Source organism: Oncorhynchus gorbuscha, linkage group LG12 (genome assembly GCF_021184085.1).
Source record: "Oncorhynchus gorbuscha isolate QuinsamMale2020 ecotype Even-year linkage group LG12, OgorEven_v1.0, whole genome shotgun sequence".
Taxonomy (NCBI): Eukaryota; Metazoa; Chordata; class Actinopteri; order Salmoniformes; family Salmonidae; genus Oncorhynchus; species Oncorhynchus gorbuscha.
The window spans coordinates 57,017,948-57,042,947 of NC_060184.1; the positions used below are offsets into that span (position 1 = coordinate 57,017,948).

A 25,000-nucleotide genomic window follows, 5' to 3' on the forward strand; every position below is an offset into this window, starting at 1 on the left:
TCTCAGGCTGTGTGGGCTCCACAACAACCCATACTTAACCTCACAACATATCTGACCACCTTAACTAAGTAAATGCTCATTTCAACCTCCGATGGCCCGGTAACTTTCTCGACCACGAACAATTGGAGTGAAAGGTCATATTCAAGTCCACGATGGTGTACCCATACTAAATAACTCTCCAACATACAAAGGTTAATGCCTAGAGAGAGATGCCAGTACTCTGAAACATTAGATTCTTTTTTATTAAATTAAGCGTCTTTGATCTACTAGGGGAAATAATAAAGGAAACGTGATCTCAGACCATCCATCTCACTACTCTCTCATGCAGACAGCAGGGCAGGGGAGCATTTTGTTTTGAGAGAGGAAGAAATAAACCCCGTAAGGTGGTGCAGCTCCATTCAAGAGCAAAGCACATGAACATTCTCCTGGCTGGCACTCTGACCAAAGCTTCTATCAGATTCTCCTCTTTCTTTTGGCTCTCTCGCCCTTCATTTAACACCGTATCTATATGACCACTGAAAGGCTGGACAGTCAGAGAGGAAGGATGGACGGACTAATAGTTTTTTTTATACTTCCTAACATATTTAAATGCACAATTTCAACGTTAGGCTGATCCTTCCGTGGGCCTAACCGAGATGTGATTGGGTTGTATATGTACATTATTGACACCATGTGTTAGTCCCACCCCTGTGTAGAGTTCATAAAGGCTGTCAGTCAGTCTGAGCCACGGTGAAGGAGAAGCACTCAGCCGGGCCATCTCTCACTCTTTCTTTCTCCCTCTCCCTCTCCACTCTGCAAGTCAGTAGATCCCATTAGCATTCATCAACAGGGATAATGGGGCAGCGTTAACGACAGCTGTTTATTTAAAGAATAACTCATAAGGCCTTGGCGTTTATGGCTTGATAAAGAGATGCGATTTACAATAAGCTCTACATAATGCCCTGGGAAGTGCTTCCCAAGGGCCTGGATGGAAGCATTTGACACTGCTGTACTGTATAGCCACAAAAGCAACGCATGTGTGCAAATTTAGTGTACACAGAGGCATAGACACAGACAAACAAATCACATTCAACAAAATTGAGCTATACTGTAGCATAGTTATAATTTCCTGCTGTTTTTAACAGGAATCTATCCCTTCCCATGTCTGAGGAAAGTGACCTATTTTAAAGGTTCAGTCTCTTGCTTCATGGCCACTCTAAAGGGCCAGTATATGTCCCAAATAACGCCCTATTACCTACATATGACACTACTTTTGACCAAAACCCTAAGTTTGTGCTATTTAGGGAATAGAGTGCCATTTGTGATGCAGGCCCAGTCGGTTGCTTCTTGAAAGAACATGCTTCCTGTTTAAGGAGAGAGTAGAGGAGCCACACAACGCCTCTGTGTCCGTGTCTGACTGAACAGAGTAGAACAGCATCTCTAATTCATAATAAGAGTGGGAAGGAAGGGCTGATTAAAAATGCATTATAAAGTGGCACTTTATACGAAATGGTTCAGGACATAGCGGAACGGAGTGTAAGTTGTTCAACAGACTGGGGTCCTCGTCCCAAATGGCCCCCTATTCCCTATATAGCACACTACTTTCGACCAGGGCTTTGGTCAAAGGGTGTGCACTATGTAGGGAATAGAGTGCCATTTGTTAAGAAGCCAGGGACAATTAAAGGGCACAGAGGAAACTGTGAGGACACGATTAAAAGCAACATTTCCGACCTTCAAAACAACAATTTAAAGATGATCTGTGAAACACTGTGCTTTTATGTAACATCTCAATATTAACGGATCTACTAGAGATGTAATGCAGAAATATTATCTCATTGAATCCAGAGTAAAAAAAAAAAGGTTGATTATTTAAGAGGAAGAGGACCCCAGTCTGTTGAACAACTTACACTCCGTTCCGCTATGTCCTGAACCATTTCGTATAAAGTGCCACTTTTAATGCATTTTTAATCAGCCCTTCCTTCACACTCTTATTATGAATTAGAGATGCTGTTCTAGAAATACATCATGATAAACAAATAATTGCTTTAATTTCACTTATTTTATTTTATTTGTGTATGTTTGTGTGTGTGTGAGTTTTTGTGTGTGTGAGTGTTTGTGTGTGTGTGTGTGTGTGTGTGTGTGTGCTTTTGTGCGTGTGTGTGAGTGTATTTTTGTGTGTGTGTGTGTCTGTTTGTGTGTGTGTGTGTGTCTGTTTGTGTGTGTGAGTGTGTTTTTGTGTGTGTGTGTGTGAGTGTGTTTTTGTGTGTGTGTGTGTGCGGGCGGGCGTGTATAGGTGTGTGTGTGTGTGTGAGTGTGTTTTGTGTGTGTGTGTGTGTGTGTGTGCGGGCGGGCGTGTGTGTGTGTGTGTGTGTGTGTGTGTGTGTGTGTGTGTGTGTGTGTGTGTGTGTGTGTGTGTGTGTGTGTGTGTGTGTGTGTGTGTGTGTGTGTGTGTGTGTGTGTGTGTGTGTGTGTGTGTGTGTGTGTTTGTGTGTGAGTGTGTTTGTGTGTGTGGGCGGGCGTGTATAGGTGTGTGTGTGCGTGAGTGTGTTTTTGTGTGTGTGTGTGCGGGTGGGCGTGTATAGGTGTGTGTGTGTGTGTGTGTGCGTGGGTGCGTACTCATTATCTCCACTCAGCTTTGCCGATCATAACAGTGTGATGTTTTAATGAACCATATTTTTATCTCGGGCCTTGAGATAAAACATTGGCAACCACACGGCCATCACTGAGAAACAAGGACAGATATCATAACAAAGGGAGAGAGGCTGATTGCTAAGACGATAAAAACCCTGACAATGAATGTGATTTCAACCCAGGTAGAGATGCAACCTCCTCCCCTGAATTAAAACACATTGTGCAGTATACTGTAGGCAATAACACCAGTTGTATGAAGGTTCACTGTATCAACAGAGTGTTTAAACCAGCAATTCATTGAGGTGATTCTGGAGCCATCGTCATAAACGAGGAGCTTCCTCCAGCATCATAAAACAAGCCTCAACACTGATATTAAGATGCAATAAAAATATGATGCATAAATCAATAGTGTAAGTCACAAACAGTGACTGCTACAGCAAGGCCCTCCATTTTCCTGACGCCCATCCTACTCTATGCCCCAGAGCACTCAGGCTGCCACAGCCTCTAGTTAACCCAGAGAGGAGAGCCTGATGGTGGGGTTGGGATAAAGTGGAGTGGGCCTGACTGGTTTTTGGCTATGTGGCTGCTTGGCATGACTAGTGTGGAATGTGGAGGCAGGCGGAACGTGTAAAGACACTGGTCTAATGCAGTAGGATGAATCCCAGAAGCCACAATGCCGCCACCTGTTTAGGAATGGACCCCATTCCACGTCACTACTTTCCCTGGGAGGAGAAGGAATGGTGGAGAAAGTGGGGATGGGGGTTGAAGTGGAAGACAGGAAGAAGGGATGGAGGGAGGAGGGGCAGTTGGGGTCTGTATTCTAATGTGGTTTCACCCATCAGCCTAGGCCAACATCACAATGCATGATAGAGGCTGGATGAAATGAGGAGTCAGAGGGCCTGAAAATTGGAGTACTGCTGGAGGTCCTTGCATGTGACAGCTCATCTGGGTCACAATGCAGCCGTAATGGCGGTGTGGACTCCAAATGGATGACTCTGTCAGTTATGCCTGGGCTGGTGGGGGCTCTGACTGAAGGACTGCTCCACTGGATCAGAAAGCTCCAGAAAAACAGCCCCCACTGGTAGAGCTGATTGGCTTCTCCATGCAAGATGGCTCTCCTTAATGATGATGCATAACCCAAGGCGGGATTGGATCCGGCAGGGCAATGCAAGGCAAGCTGGCCTACTCTATCTGGGCCTGAGTCCCTAATGGCACCCTATGCCCTACTACATAGTGCACTACCTTTGACCAGAGACCTATGGGCCCTTGTCAAAAGTAGTGCACTATGTAGGGAATAAGTGGCTATATTTGTGAGAGTCCTGTCCTGTTTAAGTGATATGTGGTAGAAGTTCCCGAACAATTAAATATATATAGGGGACCGATTAGAGTGGCAGCGAGTCTCGGTAATATGTAAACATGTCCATTTGATCCGTTCTGCCCTGTAATCACAGCCATTTTGGAAGCCTTTGTTTAGGCCTCTATAAGTGCAAGAGATTTAACACCAGAACCACTGAGCTCACGAGCAGTCATTCTGATTGCAACAGTCTAACAGTGCAATTAATACATTTCATATATGCTAACACAGCAACATTCATTTGGTTATGTTAGAAAAAACTATTATAACACAACAGCATTTTTATTAGTTTATTTTACTGTATGCTATATGTAAAAACCCAAACCAAAAAACACCAAAATTCAGGGGATCAATCAATTGTATTCGAGGTGTTCGTTTGTTACGACTATGAAACAGAAAGCATAAAGTGCATTCAGAAAGTATTCAGACACCTTTCCCTTTTCTACATTTTGTTAAGTCACAGCCATATTCTAAAATTGATTACTTTTTCTTGTTTCATCAATCTACACACAATACCCCATAACGACAAAAGTGGAAAAAGTGTTTTGGAAATGTTTTCAAATGTATTACTAATAAAAAACAGAAATACCCTAATTACATACAGTTGAAGTCAGAAGTTTACATACACCTTAGCCAAATACATTTAAACTCAGTTTTTCACAATACCTGACATTTAATCCTAGTAAAAATTCCCTAAGTTAGGATCACCATTTTATTTTAAGAATGTGAAAGGTCAGAATAATATTTGAGATAATTATTTATTTCAGAGTTTATTTCTTTCATCACATTCCCAGTGGGTCAGAAGTTTACATACACTCAATTAGTATTTGGTAGCATTGCCTTTAAATTGTTTAACTTGGGTCAAACATTTTGGGTAGCCTTCCACAAGCTTCCCACAATAAGTTGGGTGAATTTTGGCCATTCCTCCTGACAGAGCTGGTGTAACTGAGTCAGGTTTGTTGGTCTCCTTGCTAGCACACGCTTTTTCAGTTATGCCTACAAATGTTCTATAGGATTGAGGTCAGGGCTTTGTGATGGCCACTCCAATACTCCACTCCAAGCCATTTTGCCACAACTTTGGAAGTATGCTTGGGGTCATTGTCCATTTGGAAGACACATTTTAAGTGCATCAGTCCCTCCTGCAGAAAAGCACCCCCGCAACATGATGCTGCCACCCCCGTGCCTCACGATTGGGATGGTTAACTTCCTGACTGATGCTCCAATATATCCACATAATTTTCCTCCCTCATGATGCCATCTATTTTCTGAAGTGCATCAGTCCCTCCTGCAGAAAAGCACCCCCACAACATGATGCTGCCACCCCTGTGCCTCATGGTTGGGATGGTGTCTTCGGCTTGCAAGCCTCCCCCTTTTCCTCCAAACATAACGATGGTCATAATAGTTCTATAATATATAGTTCTATTTTTGTTTCATCAGTACGATCTTTGTCCCCATGTGCAGTTGCAGACCGTGGTCTGGATTTTTTAAAGTCTGTTTTGGAGCAGTGGCTTCTTCCTTGCTGAGTTGCCTTTCAAGTTATCGTAGGACTCATTTTACTGTGGATATAGATACTTTTGTATCTGTTTCCTCCAGCAAGGTCCTTTGCTGTTGTTCTGGGATTGATTTGCCCCTTTCACACCAAAGTACGTTAATATCTAGGAGATAGAAAGTGTCTCCTTCCTGAGCGGTATGGCGGCTGCGTGGTCCCATGGTATTTATACTTACGTACTATTGTTTGTACAGATAAACGTGTTTCCTTCAGGTGTTTGGAAATTGCTCCCAAGGATGAACCAGACTTGTGGAGGTCTACAATTTATTTTCTGAGTTCTTGGCTGATTTCATTTGATTTCCCCATGATGTCAAGCAAAGAGGCACTGAGAAAAGGTTTGCCTTGAAATACATCCACAGGTACACCTCCAATGATGCCAATTAGCCTATCAGACACTTCTAAAGCAATTTTCGGGAATTTTCCAAACTGTTTAAAGGCACAGTCAACTTAGTGTATGTAAACTTCTGACCCACTGGAATTGTGATACAGTGAATTATAAATAAAATAATTTGTCTGTAAACAAATGTTGAAAAAATGGCTTGTGTCAAACACAAAGTAGATGTCCTACCAGACTTGCCAAAACTATAGTTTGTAATCAAACATGTATGCTTCACTCCACCAATCAGGCCTTTATGGTAGAGTGGCCAGATGGAAGCCACTCCTCAGTAAAAGGCACATGACAGCCCGCATGGAGTTTTGCCAAAAGGCACCTAAAGACTCTCATACCATGAGAAACAAGATGATATGATCTGATGAAACCAATATTAAAACCTTAGGCCTGAAAGCCAAGTGTCACGTCTGCACCATGGTGGTGGCAGCATGCTGTTGGGATGTTTTTCAGCGGCAGAGACTGGGAGACTAGTTAGGATTAAGGGAAAGATGAACGGTGCAAAATACAGCGAGATCCTTGATGAAAACCTGCTCCAGAGCTCTCAAGAACTCAGACTGGTGCAAAGGATCATCTTCCAACAGGACAATGACCCTAAGCACACAGCCAAGACAACACAGGAGTGGCTGCGGGACAAGTCTCTGAATGACCTTGAGTGGCCTAATCAGAGCCCGGACTTGAACCCAATCGAACATCTATGGAAAGACCTGAAAATAGCTGTGCAGCGATGCTCCCCATTCATCCTTACGGAGCTTGAGAGGATCTGCAGAGAAGAATGGGAGAAACTCCCCAAATACAGGTGTGCCAAGCATGTAGCTTCATAGCCAAGAAGACTCAAGGCTGTAATCGCTGCCAAAGGTGCGTCAACAAAGTACTGAGTAAAAGGTCTGAATACTTATGTAAATGTGATATCAGTTCTAAAAATGTTATACATTTTCAAAAATGTCTAAAAACCTGGTTTTGCTTTGTCATTATGGGGTGTTGTGAGTAGATTGATGAGAGGGGGGGAAAAACTATTTCATCCATTTTAAATTAAGGCTGTAACGTAACAAAATGTAGAAAAAGTCAAGGGGTCTGAATACTTTACGAATGCATTGTTTGTGTGGAAATTAGTTTCGGGAACAGGTCAAGTTTAGATTCAATTTTGAGGCAATTATCAGGGTGATAATCAACTGGGCACAGCACCTTCACTGTCAGAAGAAGGAGCGTAGCAGGCCCTACTGTCAGGAGGAGGAGCGTAGAAGGCCCTACTGTCGGGAGGAGGAGCGTAGCAGGCCCTACTGTCGGGAGGAGGAGCGTAGCAGGCCCTACTGTCGGGAGGAGGAGCGTAGCAGGCCCTACTGTCGGGAGGAGGAGCGTAGCAGGCCCTACTGTCGGGAGGAGGAGCGTAGCAGGCCCTACTGTCGGGAGGAGGAGCGTAGCAGGCCCTACTGTCGGGAGGAGGAGCGTAGCAGGCCCTACTGTCGGGAGGAGGAGCGTAGCAGGCCCTACTGTCGGGAGGAGGAGCGTAGCAGGCCCTACTGTCGGGAGGAGGAGCGTAGCAGGCCCTACTGTCGGAGGAGGAGCGTAGCAGGCCCTACTGTCGGGAGGAGGAGCGTAGCAGGCCCTACTGTCGGGAGGAGGAGCGTAGCAGGCCCTACTGTCGGGAGGAGGAGTGTAGCAGGCCCTACTGTCGGGCGGAGAAGCGTAGCAGGCCCTACTGTCGGGAGGAGGCACAGCAGGCCCTACTGTCGGGAGGAGGAGCGTAGCAGGCCCTACTGTCGGGAGGAGGAGCGTAGCAGGCCCTACTGTCGGGAGGAGGAGCGTAGCAGGCCCTACTGTCGGGAGGAGGAGCGTAGCAGGCCCTACTGTCGGGAGGAGGAGCGTAGCAGGCCCTACTGTCGGGAGGAGGAGCGTAGCAGGCCCTACTGTCGGGAGGAGGAGCGTAGCAGGCCCTACTGTCGGGAGGAGGAGCGTAGCAGGCCCTACTGTCGGGAGGAGGAGGCGTAGCAGGCCCTACTGTCGGGAGGAGGAGCGTAGCAGGCCCTACTGTCGGAGGAGGAGCGTAGCAGGCCCTACTGTCGGGAGGAGGAGCAGGCCCTACTGTCGGGAGCGTAGCAGGCCCTACTGTTGGGAGGAGGAGCGTAGCAGGCCCTACTGTCGGGAGGAGGAGCGTAGCAGGCCCTACTGTCGGGAGGAGGAGCGTAGCAGGCCCTACTGTCGGAGGAGGAGCGTAGCAGGCCCTACTGTCGGGAGGAGGAGCATAGCAGGCCCTACTGTCGGGAGGAGGAGCGTAGCAGGCCCTACTGTCGGGAGGAGGAGCGTAGCAGGCCCTACTGTCGGGCGGAGAAGCGTAGCAGGCCCTACTGTCGGGAGGAGGCGCAGCAGGCCCTACTGTCGGGAGGAGGAGCGTAGCAGGCCCTACTGTCGGGAGGAGGAGCGTAGCAGGCCCTACTGTCGGGAGGAGGAGCGTAGCAGGCCCTACTGTCGGGAGGAGGAGCGTAGCAGGCCCTACTGTCGGGAGGAGGAGCGTAGCAGGCCCTACTGTCGGGAGGAGGAGCGTAGCAGGCCCTACTGTCGGGAGGAGGAGCGTAGCAGGCCCTACTGTCGGGAGGAGGAGCGTAGCAGGCCCTACTGTCGGGAGGAGGAGCGTAGCAAGCCCTACTGTCGGGAGGAGGCGCAGCAGGGGACAACTGCCAAAAAAATGACATGCTCTCTTAAAACGAGTTATAACTCCACTTCTGTTGGTGACATTAAGATTCAAAACAACTGCAGTGTGTTATATGAACTTATTAAGGAAAAGTCAAGGACGGAGGGGGGAATAATTCAAAATGGCGGAGTAATAAAACAATTCAATTCATGAGTAGTCCAAATTAGTGCTTCAGCGGTTCCAGTGATGAAACATCTAATATTCATTAATATGCAGGAACAAACAAATGCCTAGCTGCAAACGTATGTCTCACTCTCTCTCCCCGTCACTCTCTCTTCTTTCCATCTCTTTTTGTGGCGGAGGATCATTTAAACACCTCCCACACAGTCCCAGCAGCCAGGCGACTGATGTATCGACAGACAGAAAGACAATGAAATAGCAGAAGCGGCAGGAAAGTGTGAAAGACAGAGATGGAATAAATACTTTCCCGTCGAGCGAGGATCGAGAGCTACTTGGCCCACACCTTCAAGGTCATTTATGAGCTCCACAGAGACTGTCTGCCATTTTATTTAAGTTCTACTTTTTCAAGCGCCCTTTTTCTCTCATCCTTCAGTAGGAAGACCAGTCAGTCAAAACGAGAGACAAAAAAAAACAGACATACTGTAAAACAGAAATACTGCAATGTTGGACTCTGAAAGCTCCATTGAAAGCACAATGCCATGTAAACGAACCCCGGGGTTAAGGGCCAGAGCTGGCTGGCTGACGGAACATCAGTAATGTAGATGTTGTTGTAACACTAGGGTTAGGGCCAAAGTTGGCTGGATAGTTTTTCTAGTTTTCTATTACTCTGTGTGTGTGTGTGTGTGTGTGTGTGTGTGTGTGTGTGTGTGTGTGTGTGTGTGTGTGTGTGTGTGTGTGTGTGTGTGTGTGTGTGTGTGTGTGTGTGTGTGTGTGTGTGTGTGTGTGTGTGTGTGTGTGTGTGTGTGTGTGTGTGTGTGTGTGTGTGTGTGTGTGTGTGTGTGTGTGTGTGTGTGTGTGTGGTCCTACCTGATCCTGTCTGTCCAGCCAACGGTCCACCATGGGGTGGTTGGCGCTGAGTGAGGAGCGGGCAGTCTCTCTCTGGAACTGGGTGGCCCAAACAGCTGAATCACGAGGGAGACTCCGGTACGCATCTACATCCTTACCATGCACACACGGAGGAGAGGCAATGTTTAACACCACATTTTGATGCATAGTACATGCAGTATACTGTAATGAAACAATAGCATTTGATTGATACACAGTATATGCAGTATACTGTACTACACCAAAAGTATTCGATTGATACACAGTATATGCAGTATACTGTACTACACCAATAGTATTCGATTGATACACAGTACATGCAGTGTACTGTACTACAACAATAGCATTCGATACAAGTCCACACACAAATCCTAATTTTCCCTGCAGACATGGAGAGACAACGTTTAACACACAAAGTCACACTATAATCATCTGTTAGTATTCACACAAACACATACATTATATTGTACATGTACTACGTCTCCAAAGTACGATGAAGTGCACATCGTCCAGCGCTACTTTGCGCTAAGCAATTCCATGCTGACATGACAGATGAGATTGTGATGCTGTTAAATAGCTGTAATGTGATTGGCAGGTAGTCTAGCTTATCTTGGCGATGAGCCACACCCTGATACAGTTAATTCCTATCCCAGTACACACACGCTAAATTATTGTCACTAATAGCCTGGCCACGTCACCGGGAGCCGATTGGCGCCTTGGACCACAGCTTAGCTCTACTATCATATTGAGTGTGCATCCCAAATGGCACACTATTCCCAACATACTGAACCAACCTTTGACTGGAGCCCTATGGGTAGTGCACTGTTTAGGGAATATGGTGTCATTTGGTACGCAGAGAGAATTAAGAACCTCTCGAAAACATTTCCTGTGAAGGTGAAATCAAACACCCACGGGCTATGCTAATTAGATCTCCATTTGTTTGAGTTTATAGAGCAAACACAGGTAGGGGGGGGGGGGTCACAGTCCAGACAGACAGTCTCGGCCTAGAAAACCTACAGACCAAGGCTGCTGTTGGCTTCAGGCAGCACAAGTGTTTGTGTGTGGTGCCTGTCCTTGTGTGATACCGCTGGTGGCTACAGACTGTCAGAGCCGTGTCTAGACCAGCGTGGCCGACCCACAGCTGCTCCGCCACTATGTCGGTCAGGACAACATGCGCTGGATAGGGCTGTTACGGTGACCCTAATACCACCACACTGGCAGTCACGAGTCATGGCGGCAATCAAATTCCACGTGACCGTTTAGTCACGGTAAATAGGCTTCTCCAAGCTCTGATGCTGCTGACGGTCATTAGATACCTACCAAACTTGCAACCTCCCTGGTACTCAGCACTCTATTGTCCTTCTAATCACTCTGACATCAATGCAAATGGCAATGTTGCACAATTTCAATACGCTACACAATTACAGTGCCTTCGGAAACTATTCAGACCCCTTTCATTTTGTTAAGTTACAGCCTTATTCTAAAGCTGATTAAATAAAAGCAATTTCTCAGCAATCTACACACAATACCCCATAATGACAAAGTGAAAACAGGTTTTTAGACATTTTTGCGAATGTATTAAATATAAAAAACATATTTACAAAAGGATTCATACCCTTTGCTATGAGACTAGAAATTTAGCTCTGGAGCATGCTGTTTCCATTGATCATCCTTGAGATGTTTGTAAAACTTGATAGGAGTCCACCTTTGGTAAATTCAATTTACTGGACATGATTTGAAAAGCCACACCTGTCCTAATAAGGTCTCACAGTTGACAGTGCATGTCAGAGCAAAAACCGAGCCAAGAGGATGAAGGAATTGTCAGTAGAGCTCTGAGACAGGACTCTGACGAGGCACAGATCTGGGGAAGGGTACCAAAAAATGTCTGCAGCATTGAAAGTCCCCCAAGAACACAGTGTCATTCATCATTCATACATAGAAGAAGTTTGGAACCATGAAGACTCTTCCTAGAGCTGGCCACCCGGCCAATCTGAACAATCGAAGAAGAAGGGCCTTGGTCAGGGAGGTGACCAAGAACCCGATGATCACTCTGACAGAGCTCCAGAGTTCCTCTGTGGAGATGGGAGGACCTTCCAGAAGGACAACCATTTCTGCAGTAATCAGCCCTTCAGGCCTTTATGGTTGAGTGACAGCCCTCTTGGAGTTTGCCAAAAGGAACCTAAAAAATCTCAGACCATGAGAAACAAGATTCTCTGATCTGATGAAACCAAGATTGAACTCTTTGGCCTTAATGCCAAGCGCCACATCTGGAGGAAACCTGGCACCATCCTTAAGGTGAAGCATGGTGGTGACAGCATCATGCTCTGTGGATGTTTTTCAGTTGCAGGGACTGGGAAACAAGTCAGGATAGAGGGAAAGATTAACAGAGTTAAGGAAAAACGGAGAGATCCTTGATGAAAACCTGTTCCAGAATGCTCAGGACCTTAGACTGGGGCAAAGGTTCACCTTCCAACAGGATAATGACCCTAAGCACACAGCCAAGACAACACAGGAGTGGCTTCGGGACAAGTCTCTGAATGTCCTTGAGTGGCCCAGCCAGAGCCCGGACTTGAACCTGATCGAACATCTCTGGAGAGACCTGAAAATAGCTGTGCAGCGATGATCCCCATCCAACCTGACAGAGCTTGACAGGATCTGCAGAGAAGAATGGGAGAAACTCCCCAAATACAGATGTGCCAAGCTTGTAGCATCACACCCAAGATGACTCGCTGCTGTCAAAAGGTGCTTCAACAAAGCACTGAGTAAAGGGTCTGAATACTTATGTAAATGTGATATTTCTGTTTTTGTATTGTGTGTAGATTGATGAGGAAAAAACTAACAATTGAATCAATTGTAGAATAAGCCTGTAATGTAAAAAATGTGGAGAAAGCCAAGATATCTGAACACTTTCCGAATGCACTTGTACATGAGAAAACAGAGTCATGGCCTCTACTAAAACGAGGAGGATCCCATCAGCTCTCTGTAGGCTAGGCCTACTATATTTATTTCTCAACTTTCCTAATATTAAGCACATTGCTTATATTTACAAGAGGAGTATAGCCTAGCTGGTTGGTATGAAAATGAAACAGGGGAAAAGTGTCCTCCATTCGCTATTTAAGTGCATAGATGACATACATTTGACATACATTTTTCCCCCCGCCCGTCACGAGACAGGTGCATGATAACGGTACATTTTAAACAAAACAAATTTCACACATACAGTAACAGTCAAAAGTTATAACACACCTGCTCATTCAAGGGTTTCACTTCAGTTTTGCTATTTTCTACATTGTAGAATAGTGAAGACATCAAAACTATGAAATAGCACATATGGCACATAGTAACCAAAAAAAGTGTTAAACAAATCAAAATTGCTTTTATATTTGAGATTCTTCAAAGGAGCCACCCTTTGTTTTGATGACAGCTTTGCACACTCTTAGCATTCTCTCAACCAGCTTCATTAAGTGTATGTAGTCACCTGGAATGCATTTCAAATAACAGGCGTGCCTTGTTAAAAGTTAATTTGAGGAATGTGTTTCCTTTATTTGAGCCAATCAGCTGTGTTGTGAGATGGTAGGGGTGGTATATAGAGGATAGCCCTATTTGGTAAAATACCAAGACCATATTATGGTAAGAACAGCTCAAATAGGCAAAGAAAAAAATACTGTCCATCATTACTTTAAGACATGGAGGTCAGTGAATACTGAACATTTCAGGAACTTTGAAAATTTCTTCAAGTGCAGCTGCAAAAACCATCGAGCGCTATGATGAAACTGGCTCTCATGAGGACCACCACAGGAAAGGAAGACCCAGAGGTCTCTGCTGTAGGGGATAAGTTCATGAGCGTTACCAGCCTCAGAAAATGCAACCCAAATAAACGCTTCACAGTTAAAGTAACAGACACATCTCAACATCAACTGTTCAGAGGAGACTGCATGAATCAGGCATTCATGGTTAAATTGCTGCAAAGAAACCAAGGACACCAATTAGAAGTCGAAACAAAAAGGGAGGCAACGTGGAGATAATACATATATTTTGTTATTCCTTAACTAAAGTAAACTAAATACAAAGAATAATGGTGTGTGTAGTCAATAATCAATAGTGTAAGTGTGTGGTTGCCTGCATAAATGTGATAATGAGGGGTGTTGAAGGTGCCAACGCAAACAAGCAAAACAGCCACAAGCAAAATCTATCAGTGTGTCTGCATGGAGAGTCTCCTCAATTAATGGGGAAGTGGTGCATTTACGCTGGGACACACCCGAGCCCAGGTGTGTCCCACATCGCTGACGACCCTCTCAGCTCCGCCAGCCGACATCCTAATAAGGAAAACAAGAGCAAAGAGAGAGAGAATACGGCAGACAGAGTGGGAGGGTCGTCACAGAAGAAGAGACTTGCTTGGGCCAAGAAACACCAGCAATGGACAATAGACCGTTGGAAATCTGCCCTTTGGTCCAAATTTGAGATTTTCTGTTCCAACCGCCGTGTTTTTGTGAGATGCAGAGTATGTGAACGGATGATCTCCGTATGTGGTTTCCATCGTGAAGCATGGAGGAGGAGGTGTGATGGTGTGTGGCTGCTTTGCTGGTGACACGGTCAGTGATTTATTTAGAATTCAAGGCACACTTAACCAGCATGGCTACGACAGCATTCTGCAGCGATACGCCATCCCATCTGGTTCGCTCTTAGTGGGACAATCATTTGTTTTTCAACAGGACAATGACCTCCAGGCTGTGTAAGGGCTATTTGACCAAGAAGGAGAGTGATGGAGTGCTGCATCAGATGACTTGGCCTCCACAATCAACCGACCTCAACCCAATTGAGATGATTTGGAATGAGTTGGGCCGCAGAGTGAAGGAAAAGCAGACAACAGGTGCTCATTATATGTGGGAACTCCTTCAAGACTGTTGGAAAAGCATTCCAGGTGAAACTGGTTGAGAGTGTTCAAAGCTGTCATCAAGGCACAGGAGGCTACTTTGAAGAATGTAAAATATATTTAGATTTGTTTCACACTTTTTGGTTACTACATTATTCCATATGTGTTATTTCATAGTTTTGATGTCTTCACTATTATTCTACAATGTAGAAAATAGTAAAATAAATACATTGAATGAGTAGGTGTGTTCAAACCTTTGACTGGTACTGTTACGGCTGTCGTCGGAATAAGACCAAGGTGCAGCGTGGTAGGCGTACATTTTCCTTTAATTATAAATGTTCCACCAAAAAACAATAAACAACTCAATGAATGTAAAGCTAGTAGTGCAAAACCATGCAACACAAAAAGACAAGATCCCTCAACAGAAAGTGGGAAAAGGGGCTGCCTAAGTATGATGCCCAATCAGAGTCAACGATAAGACAGCTGCCTCTGATTGGGAACCATACTCGGCCAAAACCAAAGAAATAGACAACAAAGAATGCCCGCCCTAAATCACACCCTGACCTAACCAAATAGAGAAATAAAATTGCTCTCTAAGGTTAGGGCGTGACAGGTACTGTACATTATTTAGTATATGTAAAAACAAGATTAAATCAAGAATAGTCTGATGGGTGACAATATAAGCCTATCACTTGTGAATGATATATTATCACTTATGTATGATGCCCAACTTAAGGCAAGAAACAGCACATGCCTTTTTTTTGTGTGACTTTTTAAGATCATAGTCATATACCTCAGGTAGCCTAGCCCATAGATCATAGTCATATACCTCAGGTAGCCTAGCCCATAGATCATAGTCATATACCTCAGGTAGCCTAGCCCATAGATCATAGTCATATACCTCAGGTAGCCTAGCCCATAGATCATAGTCATATACCTCAGGTAGCCTAGCCCATAGATCATAGTCATATACCTCAGGTAGCCTAGCCCATAGATCATAGTCATATACCTCAGGTAGCCTAGCCCATAGATCATAGTCATATACCTCAGGTAGCCTAGCCCATAGATCATAGTCATATACCTCAGGTAGCCTAGCCCATAGGCCTGTTCAGATAAGATTTGTATCACAATGAAAGTGGCCAAATAACTTCTTAAAATGAAGCACATTAATCCTCTTTACAATGGACGTACAGCCTGACTGGAATACACACACAGTGTGTACGTTTCATGTTTGGGGAAGATCATTTTCACATAAAAATGCACCTTTATAATCGCATTTGCGGTCCCTTTTGAGAATGGTGTTTTCCTGCTAATGGAACATTGTGCTCATAGCCTACCCGCGGTGTGTGCTACCCGCGGTGTGTGCTACCATATACCTCAGCGGTGTGTGCTACCCATTTTCACATAAAAATGCACCTTTATAATCGCGGTGTTTTCCTGCTAATGGAACATTGTGCTCATAGCCTACCGCGGTGTGTGCTACCCGCGGTGTGTGCTACCCGCGGTGTGTGCTACCCGCGGTGTGTGCTACCCGCCGTGTGTGCTACCCGCCGTGTGTGGATAGTTTATCAATGTCCTGATCTGTTGTGTCAGGCTCATTGCTTAAAACAGTTTTTTTTTCATGCTAGTGGTTGTATTAATTTGGGATCTATCGCATCCCACAACTGTCCCAGACTATGTTTGGAATACTTATTTCTCGCATAGAATAGGTCAACTTTTGTACTATGGGGGATAGTAAATTGACATAGGCTAGGGCTTTTGCAGTTCGCTAGGCCTATTCATCTTGTTGGCTGACAAAATGTATTAAAAATCAGAACATATAGCCCAACAATTGTATCACAACTAAAATGACATAACTCTAAATGAAGCATTTAGGAGTATACCTGTTTCTTTGTTCACAGCTCATCACAGAATAGCCACATGGGCTTCAAATCGTTTGGAGAAAATATCCTTGATATTTTATTCCGCTCTGTTCAATTGTATCCTTCATACTATTAAATAATATAAAATAATGCCACAAAATTCTAAGCAAATCTCGTCTGCTAAAAGAACTAGTGTAACCCACAGCTGAGCTAAATGACTATCGCCCCGTAGCACTCACTTCCGTCATCATGAAGTGCTTCGAGAGATTATTCAAGGATCATATCACTTCCACCCAACCTGACACCCAAGACCCCCAGTCCAATTTGCTTCCCACCCCAATATCTCCACAGTAGACGCAATCGCAATCACACTGCACACTGCCCTAACCCATCTGGACAAGAGGAATACCTATGTAAGAATGCTGTTCATCGACTACAGCTCAGCATAGCATAGCTCACCATAGTACCCTCCAAACTCATCATTAAGCTCGAGACCCTGAAACAACATCTCCACCCTGCTGATCCTCAACACTAGGGCCCCACAAGGGTGCGTTCTCAGCCCTCTCCTATACTCCCTGTACTCCCCCATGCACACCTCTAACTCAATAATCAAGTTTGCATGACTACACTACAGTGGTAGGCTTGATTACCAACAATGACGAGACGGCCTACAGGGATGAGGTGAGGGCCCTCGGAGTGTGGTGTCGGGAAAATAGCCTCACACTTAATGTCAACAAAACAAAGGAGATGACCCCTATCCACATCGACGGGACAGTAGTGGAGAAGGTGGAACATTTGAAGTTCCTCGGCATACACTTCACGGACAAACTGAATTGGTCCACCCACACAGACAGCGTGGTGAAGAAGGCGCAGCAGCACTTCTTCAACCTCAGGAGGCTGAAGAAATTAGGCTTGTCATCAAAAACACTCACAAACTTCTGCAGATGCACAATCGAGAGCCTCCTGTCGGGCTGTATCACCGCCTGGTATGGCAACTGCTCCGCCCACAACCGTAAGGCTCTCCAGAGGGTTGAGGTCTGCACAACGCATCACCGGGGGTCAAACTACCTGCCCTCCAGGACACCTACATCACCTGATGTAACAGGAAGGCCAAAAAGATCACCAAGGACAACAACCACCCGAATCACTGCCTGTTCACCCCTCTATCATCCAGAAGGCGAGGTCAGTACAGGTGCATCAAAACTGGGACCGAGAGACTGAAAAACAGCTTCTATCTCAAGGCCATCAGACTGTTAAACAGCCATCACTAACATTGAGTGGCGGCTGCCAACATACTGACTCAAATCTCTAGCCACTTTAATAATAAAAAATAGGATGTAATAAATGTCTCACTAGTCACTTTAAACAATGCCACTTTATATAATGTTTACATACCCTACATTACTAATCTCATATGTATATACTGTACTCTATACCATCTACTGCATCTTGCCTATGCCGTTCGGCCATCACTCATCCATATATTTATATGTACATATTCTTATTCAATCCTTTACACTTGTGTGTAAAAGGTAGTTGTTGTGAAATTGTTAGATTACTTGTTAGATATTACTGCATGGTCGGAACAAGAAGCACAAGCATTTCGCTACACTCGCATTAACATCTGCTAACCATGTGTATGTGACCAGTAAAATGTGATTTGACTTGAAAGGTCAGCATCAGTGGCTTGTAGGCTACGGGTGGAAACTTGGAGATGCCAAATGTGTTTATGTTCATCAACGGTCAATTACCGTGAGACCGGCAGTTATTTGCTTGACAATCATCGGCTGACAAAATGTCATGACAACCACAGCCCTAGCACTAGATACTCCACAAAGTTCTGCCCGGCAACACTCCCGAGGGAGATCCTGTATGTCTCCTGTACGCTAAACCAATCCATGTGGTTTACTCGAGCTGAACGCAGCGTGACCAAGGGCCACGGCTGAGGAAGGACAGGAGGAAGGAGGCCCGGAGAGAGAGGCTGAAGGAAGGGAAGGGGGTGCAGACAGGGCCATAAAGATATGGGTCAGAGGCCTATTGAGACGCCCGGTCTCAATGATAACCATCACAGTCACAACACACAAACCGTGCTCCGTTCACACAGCACAACACAGGCAGACGTGAGACAAAGGAGTCCACTCTTGAATTCTTTACGACTTATAAAACGACACAGAAAACACAAACCCAGAGAGGTTGTAAATCGTCGAGCACGTATTCACTGCTGGCTCTGCTAAACCTGTTTAGTGCTCGGTGCTAAGCACAAAGGCTTAGCTAGCTAAGGGGAGAGAGGAAAGGAGGGAGCAGAGTTGACAGATGCATTGTAAAGTCATTGAGGAGCGTCAAGATTTTACAATGCTAGCTTGATGAATCAAGAGTCCCGTCGGCTATATATCACTATATTGAGACGATGTAGGAAAAATAGACGATTCATCTGTTGGGAGTCATAGGAAATAGAGCAAATATAAAGAGTGGAACATGGCGTGCGACGCTCAAATCAAGTAGCTGTAGACAAAGCCAACGGGTCTTTGAAAATATGGTACATTTTCTGTCCATATGTTTTGGTCCGAAATTAGTCGGTAAAATATGAATAGTATTGATGTTTTGTTAGCGTGTTTCATTTTAGATTCAACTTTCTGCCTAGATGAAATATTCTATAGCCAGAGCGGGCTAAATATACTGTATTTAACATCAAGTCATTAACAGATGAAAATAGACAGAGGCAAATCTAGCAACAATGCAACAGACTCCATCTGCTTAAGCCTATGATATTAAACCAAAAAGTCTGTATTCTGCCACCAAATGAAAGGTACAATAACAAATGTATTATTTATGTCTCCGTTTTCCCCCCGTAGCCTCTTGGAAGCGACGAGCACTAAGATTATGGCGCCGGTGACAACTAAAGTGCTTTTAAATAGGATTATCAGCCAACGCTCTAATCATGTCGAGGGTTGCTGTGTCACATTCTGAGCACTCCATCTTCCCCTTCTTCCCTCCATCTCATTTGGAATATCAGTTGTTTCAAAAGCACTAAAGGCTTGTCGGCAGCCATTTTGATCTAGTTAATAGGCCTAGCTGTTCTTTTTTAAGCTTCAGGGAGGATGAACCCTAAAATAATCTTTTCACATTCACTTCTGGTTCACATCCGACGACCCTCAAAAGTAAATTAGAACAAAGAATATATGCTCAAAGCTGTGATCTTCATTCTTTTCAATAAAGAATAGGGGTTTGCTTCCTAAAAGTGGTGGGTAAAGGATTAACTAAGGGGTTAAGGACCTGCATCCTTGAAGCTGAAGGACATTTCAGGCAGGGTGGTACAACCAGAGTCGTGTTCAGTAGGACACACCGTACCAAAATGGACAAACACACACTTTTTATTGGTCCTCATTTAAGTCCTGTACATCACTTCATTCCTCGCTTTTTGTTTATAAAGCTCTACGACAGAAGCTTCCGACCTACCTCACTGTTAAATGTTTTAAATATGACACACCAAATCCATTCACAGGGATGGTTATCTCTTAAGGTTCCACTAGTACATAACGATCTAGGTAAATCCGCCTTCAGTTTGAATGCCCCCCACTTTTGGAATAGCCTACAAAACTCCCTACATCTTGACTCTCGGGTATTTAGGACGTTAATGTTGAATGAATTAATTGAGAATTGCAAATGTTTGGATTTCATGTAAAATGTGGAGTTTGAAGCTGTCATGTTGATTCTGTAATTTGTAGTTAATTTCATTTGTATTGATCAAATATCATTTGTTGTATTGCTGTTGTCAGGGCACCATTGTAAATGAGTAGTACCTCCCTGTTACAAAACATTTTGTCCCTACTGGACATGACCTAGGTCATGAGGTTGGGATAGTTCACTGTACTGTATCAGGCTTTTGGTCCCTGTGTTCTGGCTATGGCTGTGTTAGGATAAGTCTAGGATTTGGGTTACTGTACCTTGCGTTCCAGGCTGTTGGTCCCAGTGTTTTGGCTGTGGCTGTGGCTGTGGTGGTGGTTGTGCTTGCGAAAGCCTGCCGTGGTGGACCATCGTGTGGGGTTCTTACGGGATGGTTCCTCCGGTGCTGTATGTGGGTCACCCAGGGGAAGGCCTGCCAGAGAGGGGTCGCTACTGCGCCGAACATGGAGAGGCATGTCTATAGAGAGAAGGAAGTGGGAGAGAAACAAAGAGAAAGAGGGGAGAGAGACAGGGGGAGAGAGAGAGAGAGACAGAGAGACAGAGGGGAGAGAGAGAGACAGAGAGACAGAGAGAGAGAGAGAGAGAGAGAGAGAGAGAGAGAGAGAGAGAGAGAGAGAGAGAGAGAGAGAGAGAGAGAGAGAGAGAGAGAAGAGAGAGAGAGAGATATAGAGGGGAGAGGGAGAGACAGAAAGAGACAGACAGAAAGAGATGGCGGGAGACAATGGGGAAAGAGAGAGACAGAGAGAGAAAGAGGGGAGAGAGAGAAAGACAGAGAAAGGTTAGCATATCACATATTGTACAGTACACCTGAAAAACACATTAGCGCTGTTACTGCTTAATAAATATTGACTTACTCCTTGACTGCAAGTCTCTACACTACAGGGTCTATTTAAAAAAAAATGTTACCTTTATTTATTTAACTAGGCAAGTCTGTTAAGAACAATTTTTTTTTTTTTTTACAATGATGGCCTATGTGCTGACTGTCACTGTATCATTTTCCACCAGAACACCAACCAACAACATCCCACATAGTAACTATCGGGCAGGCTATTGTGTGACTGTAAAACACATGGGGAATAGTTGTGAAGCTGCAGTGCCTGGTCTTCTGAGCCCCAATGAAACATTAGACTGAACTGTGGGACGTTTAGCTTGGCTGTGGCCCGTGACTACAGATAGTAGAGAGCTATTCCCTGCTTGTCCCTGGACTGTAATGGAATTCAACTACAGGGCATGTACTCTACTGTGTCTGCAAGCCGAGGCCGATCCCAGGCAGCCAGCCACATACAAGTGTGTGCCGGGCAGTGACGGTAATTGAATAACCGTGTGACTGACGGTTTGGATGAGGACGTTATGAAAAATAGGCATACATCCATTTTTAGGATTTTACAATGTTTTTTTATTAACTTTATCTAATAGCGTGAGTGTTTACTAACAATTATAAACAATTGTATTGGTAACTTTAGTCTGTCTATTAAAGACTCTACATCTCCTCCTCTTTCCAGCTGTCGTGTGATGCTGGAGTAGCTATGCAGGGGGATGTAGATTGCTATAGGTTATGACAGTTCAGTAAAACAAATGTTTTGAGGTGTGGACTTTCTTTTGTACAGTCAATAGATATATTGGTCTTCTATGAGAAAAGGTTGGGATGTGTCTGACCATCATTAATTATTCAACAGCAGTAGGTTGTTCCCGGCTCTGAGGGCTATAACGCACTAATGTTATGTCAAATGGTCAGTGGGCAAATCCTTCCCAACCTGGCATGGTATAATTTGATACGGAATCGTCTCTTAATTTATAGACAAATCAACGCTGATCAGGCCCGGTCCTAGGCGAGACAAAAAAAATGCCCTACTATTTCGCAAAGTAGAATAGTAGCATAGGCTACACAGTGTTGGCTGATGTACACTTTTATGGAAGACTACTGTTTGTAAAACAGACAATTTAGCTTTAATCCCTATCATTTGGTTACATTCATTTCTATTAATGCATGTATTAATTACAGCAATTTACCGTTCACATTCTCGGAGTGGAAATGTTATTTGCAGAGTTCACAACCTTCTACACTTATGAGAAACAAGTTTTGTTTTATTTCAAACCATTATTTACACGCTCCATGTGAGCAATGTGTCACGCCCTGACGGTAGAGAGCTGTATATGTCTCTATTTTGGTTTGGTCAGGGTGTGATTTGGGTGGGCATTCTATGTCCCTTTTTCTATGATTTGTATTTCTGTGTGTTTGGCCGGGTGTGGTTCTCAATCAGAGGCAGCTGTCTATCGTTGTCTCTGATTGAGAACCATACTTAGGTAGCCTTTTCCCCCACCTGTATTTGTGGGTAGTTGTCCATGTATAGTTGCCTGTGAGCACTACGTTGGCGTCACGTTTTCGTTTGGATGTTGATTGTTTTGTTGGCGACATTTTATAATAAAGAAGTATGTACGCTCACCACGCCGCGATTTGGTCCCCTGTTTCCACCTTAGACGATCGTGACACAATGAGCATGTGTCTGGTTTCTACAGTTGAAGTCAGAAGTTTAAATACACCTTAGCCAAATACATTTAAACTCAGTTTTTCACAATTCCTGACATTTAATCCAAGCAAAAATTCCCCATTTTAGGTCGGTTAGGATCCCCACTTCATTTTAAGAATATGAAATGTCATAATAGTAGAGATAATGATTTATTTCAGATTTTATTTATTTCATCACATTCTCAGTGGGTCATAAGTTACATACACTCAATTAGTATTTGGTAGCATTGCCTTTAAAGTGTCTAACTTGGGTCAAATGTTGTGGTTAGCCTTCCACAAGCTTCCCACAATAACTTGGGTGAATTTAGGCCCATTGCTCCTTACAGATCTGTTGTAACTGAGTCAGGTTTGTAGGCCTCCTTGCTCGCACATGCTTTTTCAGTTCTGCCCACAGATGTTCTATAGGATTGAGGTCAGACCTTTGTGATGGCCACTCCAAGACCTTGACTTTGTTGTCCTTAAGCCATTTTGCCACAACTTTGTAAGTATGCTTGGGGTCATTGTCCATTTGGAAGACCCATTTGTGACCAAGCTTTAACTTCCTGACTGATGTCTTGAGATGGTGCTTCAATATATCAATTGTCCTTCCTTACAATGCCATCTATTTGTGAAGTGCACCAGTCCCTCCTCCCTCCTGCAGCAAAGCACCCCCACAACATGATGCTGCCACCCCCGTGCTTCACGGTTGGGATGGTGTTCTTCGGCTTGCAAGACTCTCCCTTTTCCTCCAAACATAATGATGGTCATTATGGCCAAACAGTTCTATTTTTGTTTCATCAGACCAGAGGACATTTCTCCAAAAAGTACGATCTTTGTCTCCATGTGCAGTAGCAAACCGCAGTCTGTTTTTTTATGGTGGTTTGCTGAGCGACCTTTCAGGTTACGTCGATATTGTCATGGTCTGACCTTTATTTCCTTTGTTTTGTCTTTTTTTAATCCTTACTCCTCTTCAGACGAAGAGGAGATCTGCCGTTACAGATATAGGACTCGTTTTACTGTGGATTTAGGTACTTTGTACCTGTTTCCTCCAGCATCTTCACAATGTCCTTTGCTGTTGTTCTGGGATTGATTCACACTTTTTGCACCAAAGTACGTTCATCTCTAGGACACAAAACACGTTTCCTTCCCGAGCGGTATGACAGCTGCGTGGTCCCATGTTGTTTAAACTTGCGTACTATTGTTTGTACAGATGAACGTGGTACCTTCAGGCATTTGGAAATTGCTCCCAAGAATGAACCACACTCGTGGAGGTCTACAATTTTTTTTCCTGAGGTCTTGTTTGGCAAAACAATCTTGTTTTCATCAGACCAGAGAATCTTGTTTCTTATGGTCTGAGAGTCTTTAGGTGCCTTTTGGCAAGCTCCAAGCCAGCTGTCATGTGCCTTTTACTGAGGAGTGGCTTCCGTCTGGCCACTCAACCATAAAGGCCTGATTGGTAGAGTGCTGCAGAGATGGTTGTCCTTCTGGAAGGTTCTCCCATCTCTACAGAGGAACTCCGGAGCTCTGTTAGAGTGATCATTGGGTTCTTGGTCACCTCCCTGACCAAAGCCTTTCTTCCCCGATTGCTCAGTTTGGCCAGGCAGCCAGCTCTAGGAAGAGTCTTGGTGGTCAACACAATCCTGTCTCGGAGCGCGAGGGACAATTCCTTCGATCTCTTGGTTTGTGTTTTGCTCTGACATGCACTGTCAACTGTGGAACCTTATATAGACAGGTGTGTGCCTTTACAAATCATGTCCAATCAATGTAATTTACCACAGCTGAATCAAGTTGAAGAAACATGTCAAGGATGATCAATGGAAACAGGATGCACCCAAGTTCACTTTAGAGTGTCATTGCCAAGGGTCTAAACACAATATTTAACACAACTTAAACACAACGTATTTAACTTCTTCGAGATAGGGGGCGCTCTTTTAATTTTTGGATAAAAAACGTTCCTGTTTTAAACAAGATATTTTGTCACGAAAAGATGCTCGACTATGCATGTAATTGACAGCTTTGGAAAGAAAAACTCTGACGTTTCCAAAACTGCAAAGATATTATCTGTGAGTGCCCCAGAACTAATGCTACAGGCGAAACCAAGATGAAGTTTCATACAGGAAATGCCCCAGATTCTGAAGGTGCTGTGTTCCAATGTCTCCTTATATGGCTGTGAATGTGCCAGGAATGAGCCTGCCCTTTCTGTCGTTTCTCCAAGGTGTCTGCAGCATTGTGACGTATTTGTAGGCATATCATTGGAAGATTGACCATAAGAGACTACATTTACCAGGTGTCCGCCCGGTGTCCTGTGTCGAAATTATTGCGTAATTTCTAGGTCCATGCGCGTTCCATTTCTTCAGAAGAGAAAGTCAACTGCCACAAAGGATTTATCATCGATAGATATGTGAAAAACACCTTGAGGATTGATTATAAACATTGTTTGCCATGTTTATGTCGATATTATGGAGTTAATTTGGAAAAAA

At 44.4% G+C, this 25,000-nt stretch overlaps 1 protein-coding gene across 3 annotated transcripts in view; it reads right to left on the bottom strand.

Moving 5' to 3' along the window:
• LOC123991147 (partitioning defective 3 homolog) overlaps nucleotides 1-25,000 on the bottom strand; it is a 625,449-nt gene that overhangs the window by 376,327 nt on the left and 224,122 nt on the right. For all 3 annotated transcript variants that reach the window (XM_046292394.1, XM_046292392.1, XM_046292393.1), the window contains exons 4-5: nucleotides 20,275-20,471; nucleotides 9,578-9,709 (exon numbers count right to left, since the gene is read on the bottom strand). In XM_046292394.1, the coding sequence (XP_046148350.1) occupies nucleotides 9,578-9,709; nucleotides 20,275-20,471 (329 nt within the window). The remainder of the gene's footprint in view (nucleotides 1-9,577; nucleotides 9,710-20,274; nucleotides 20,472-25,000) is intronic.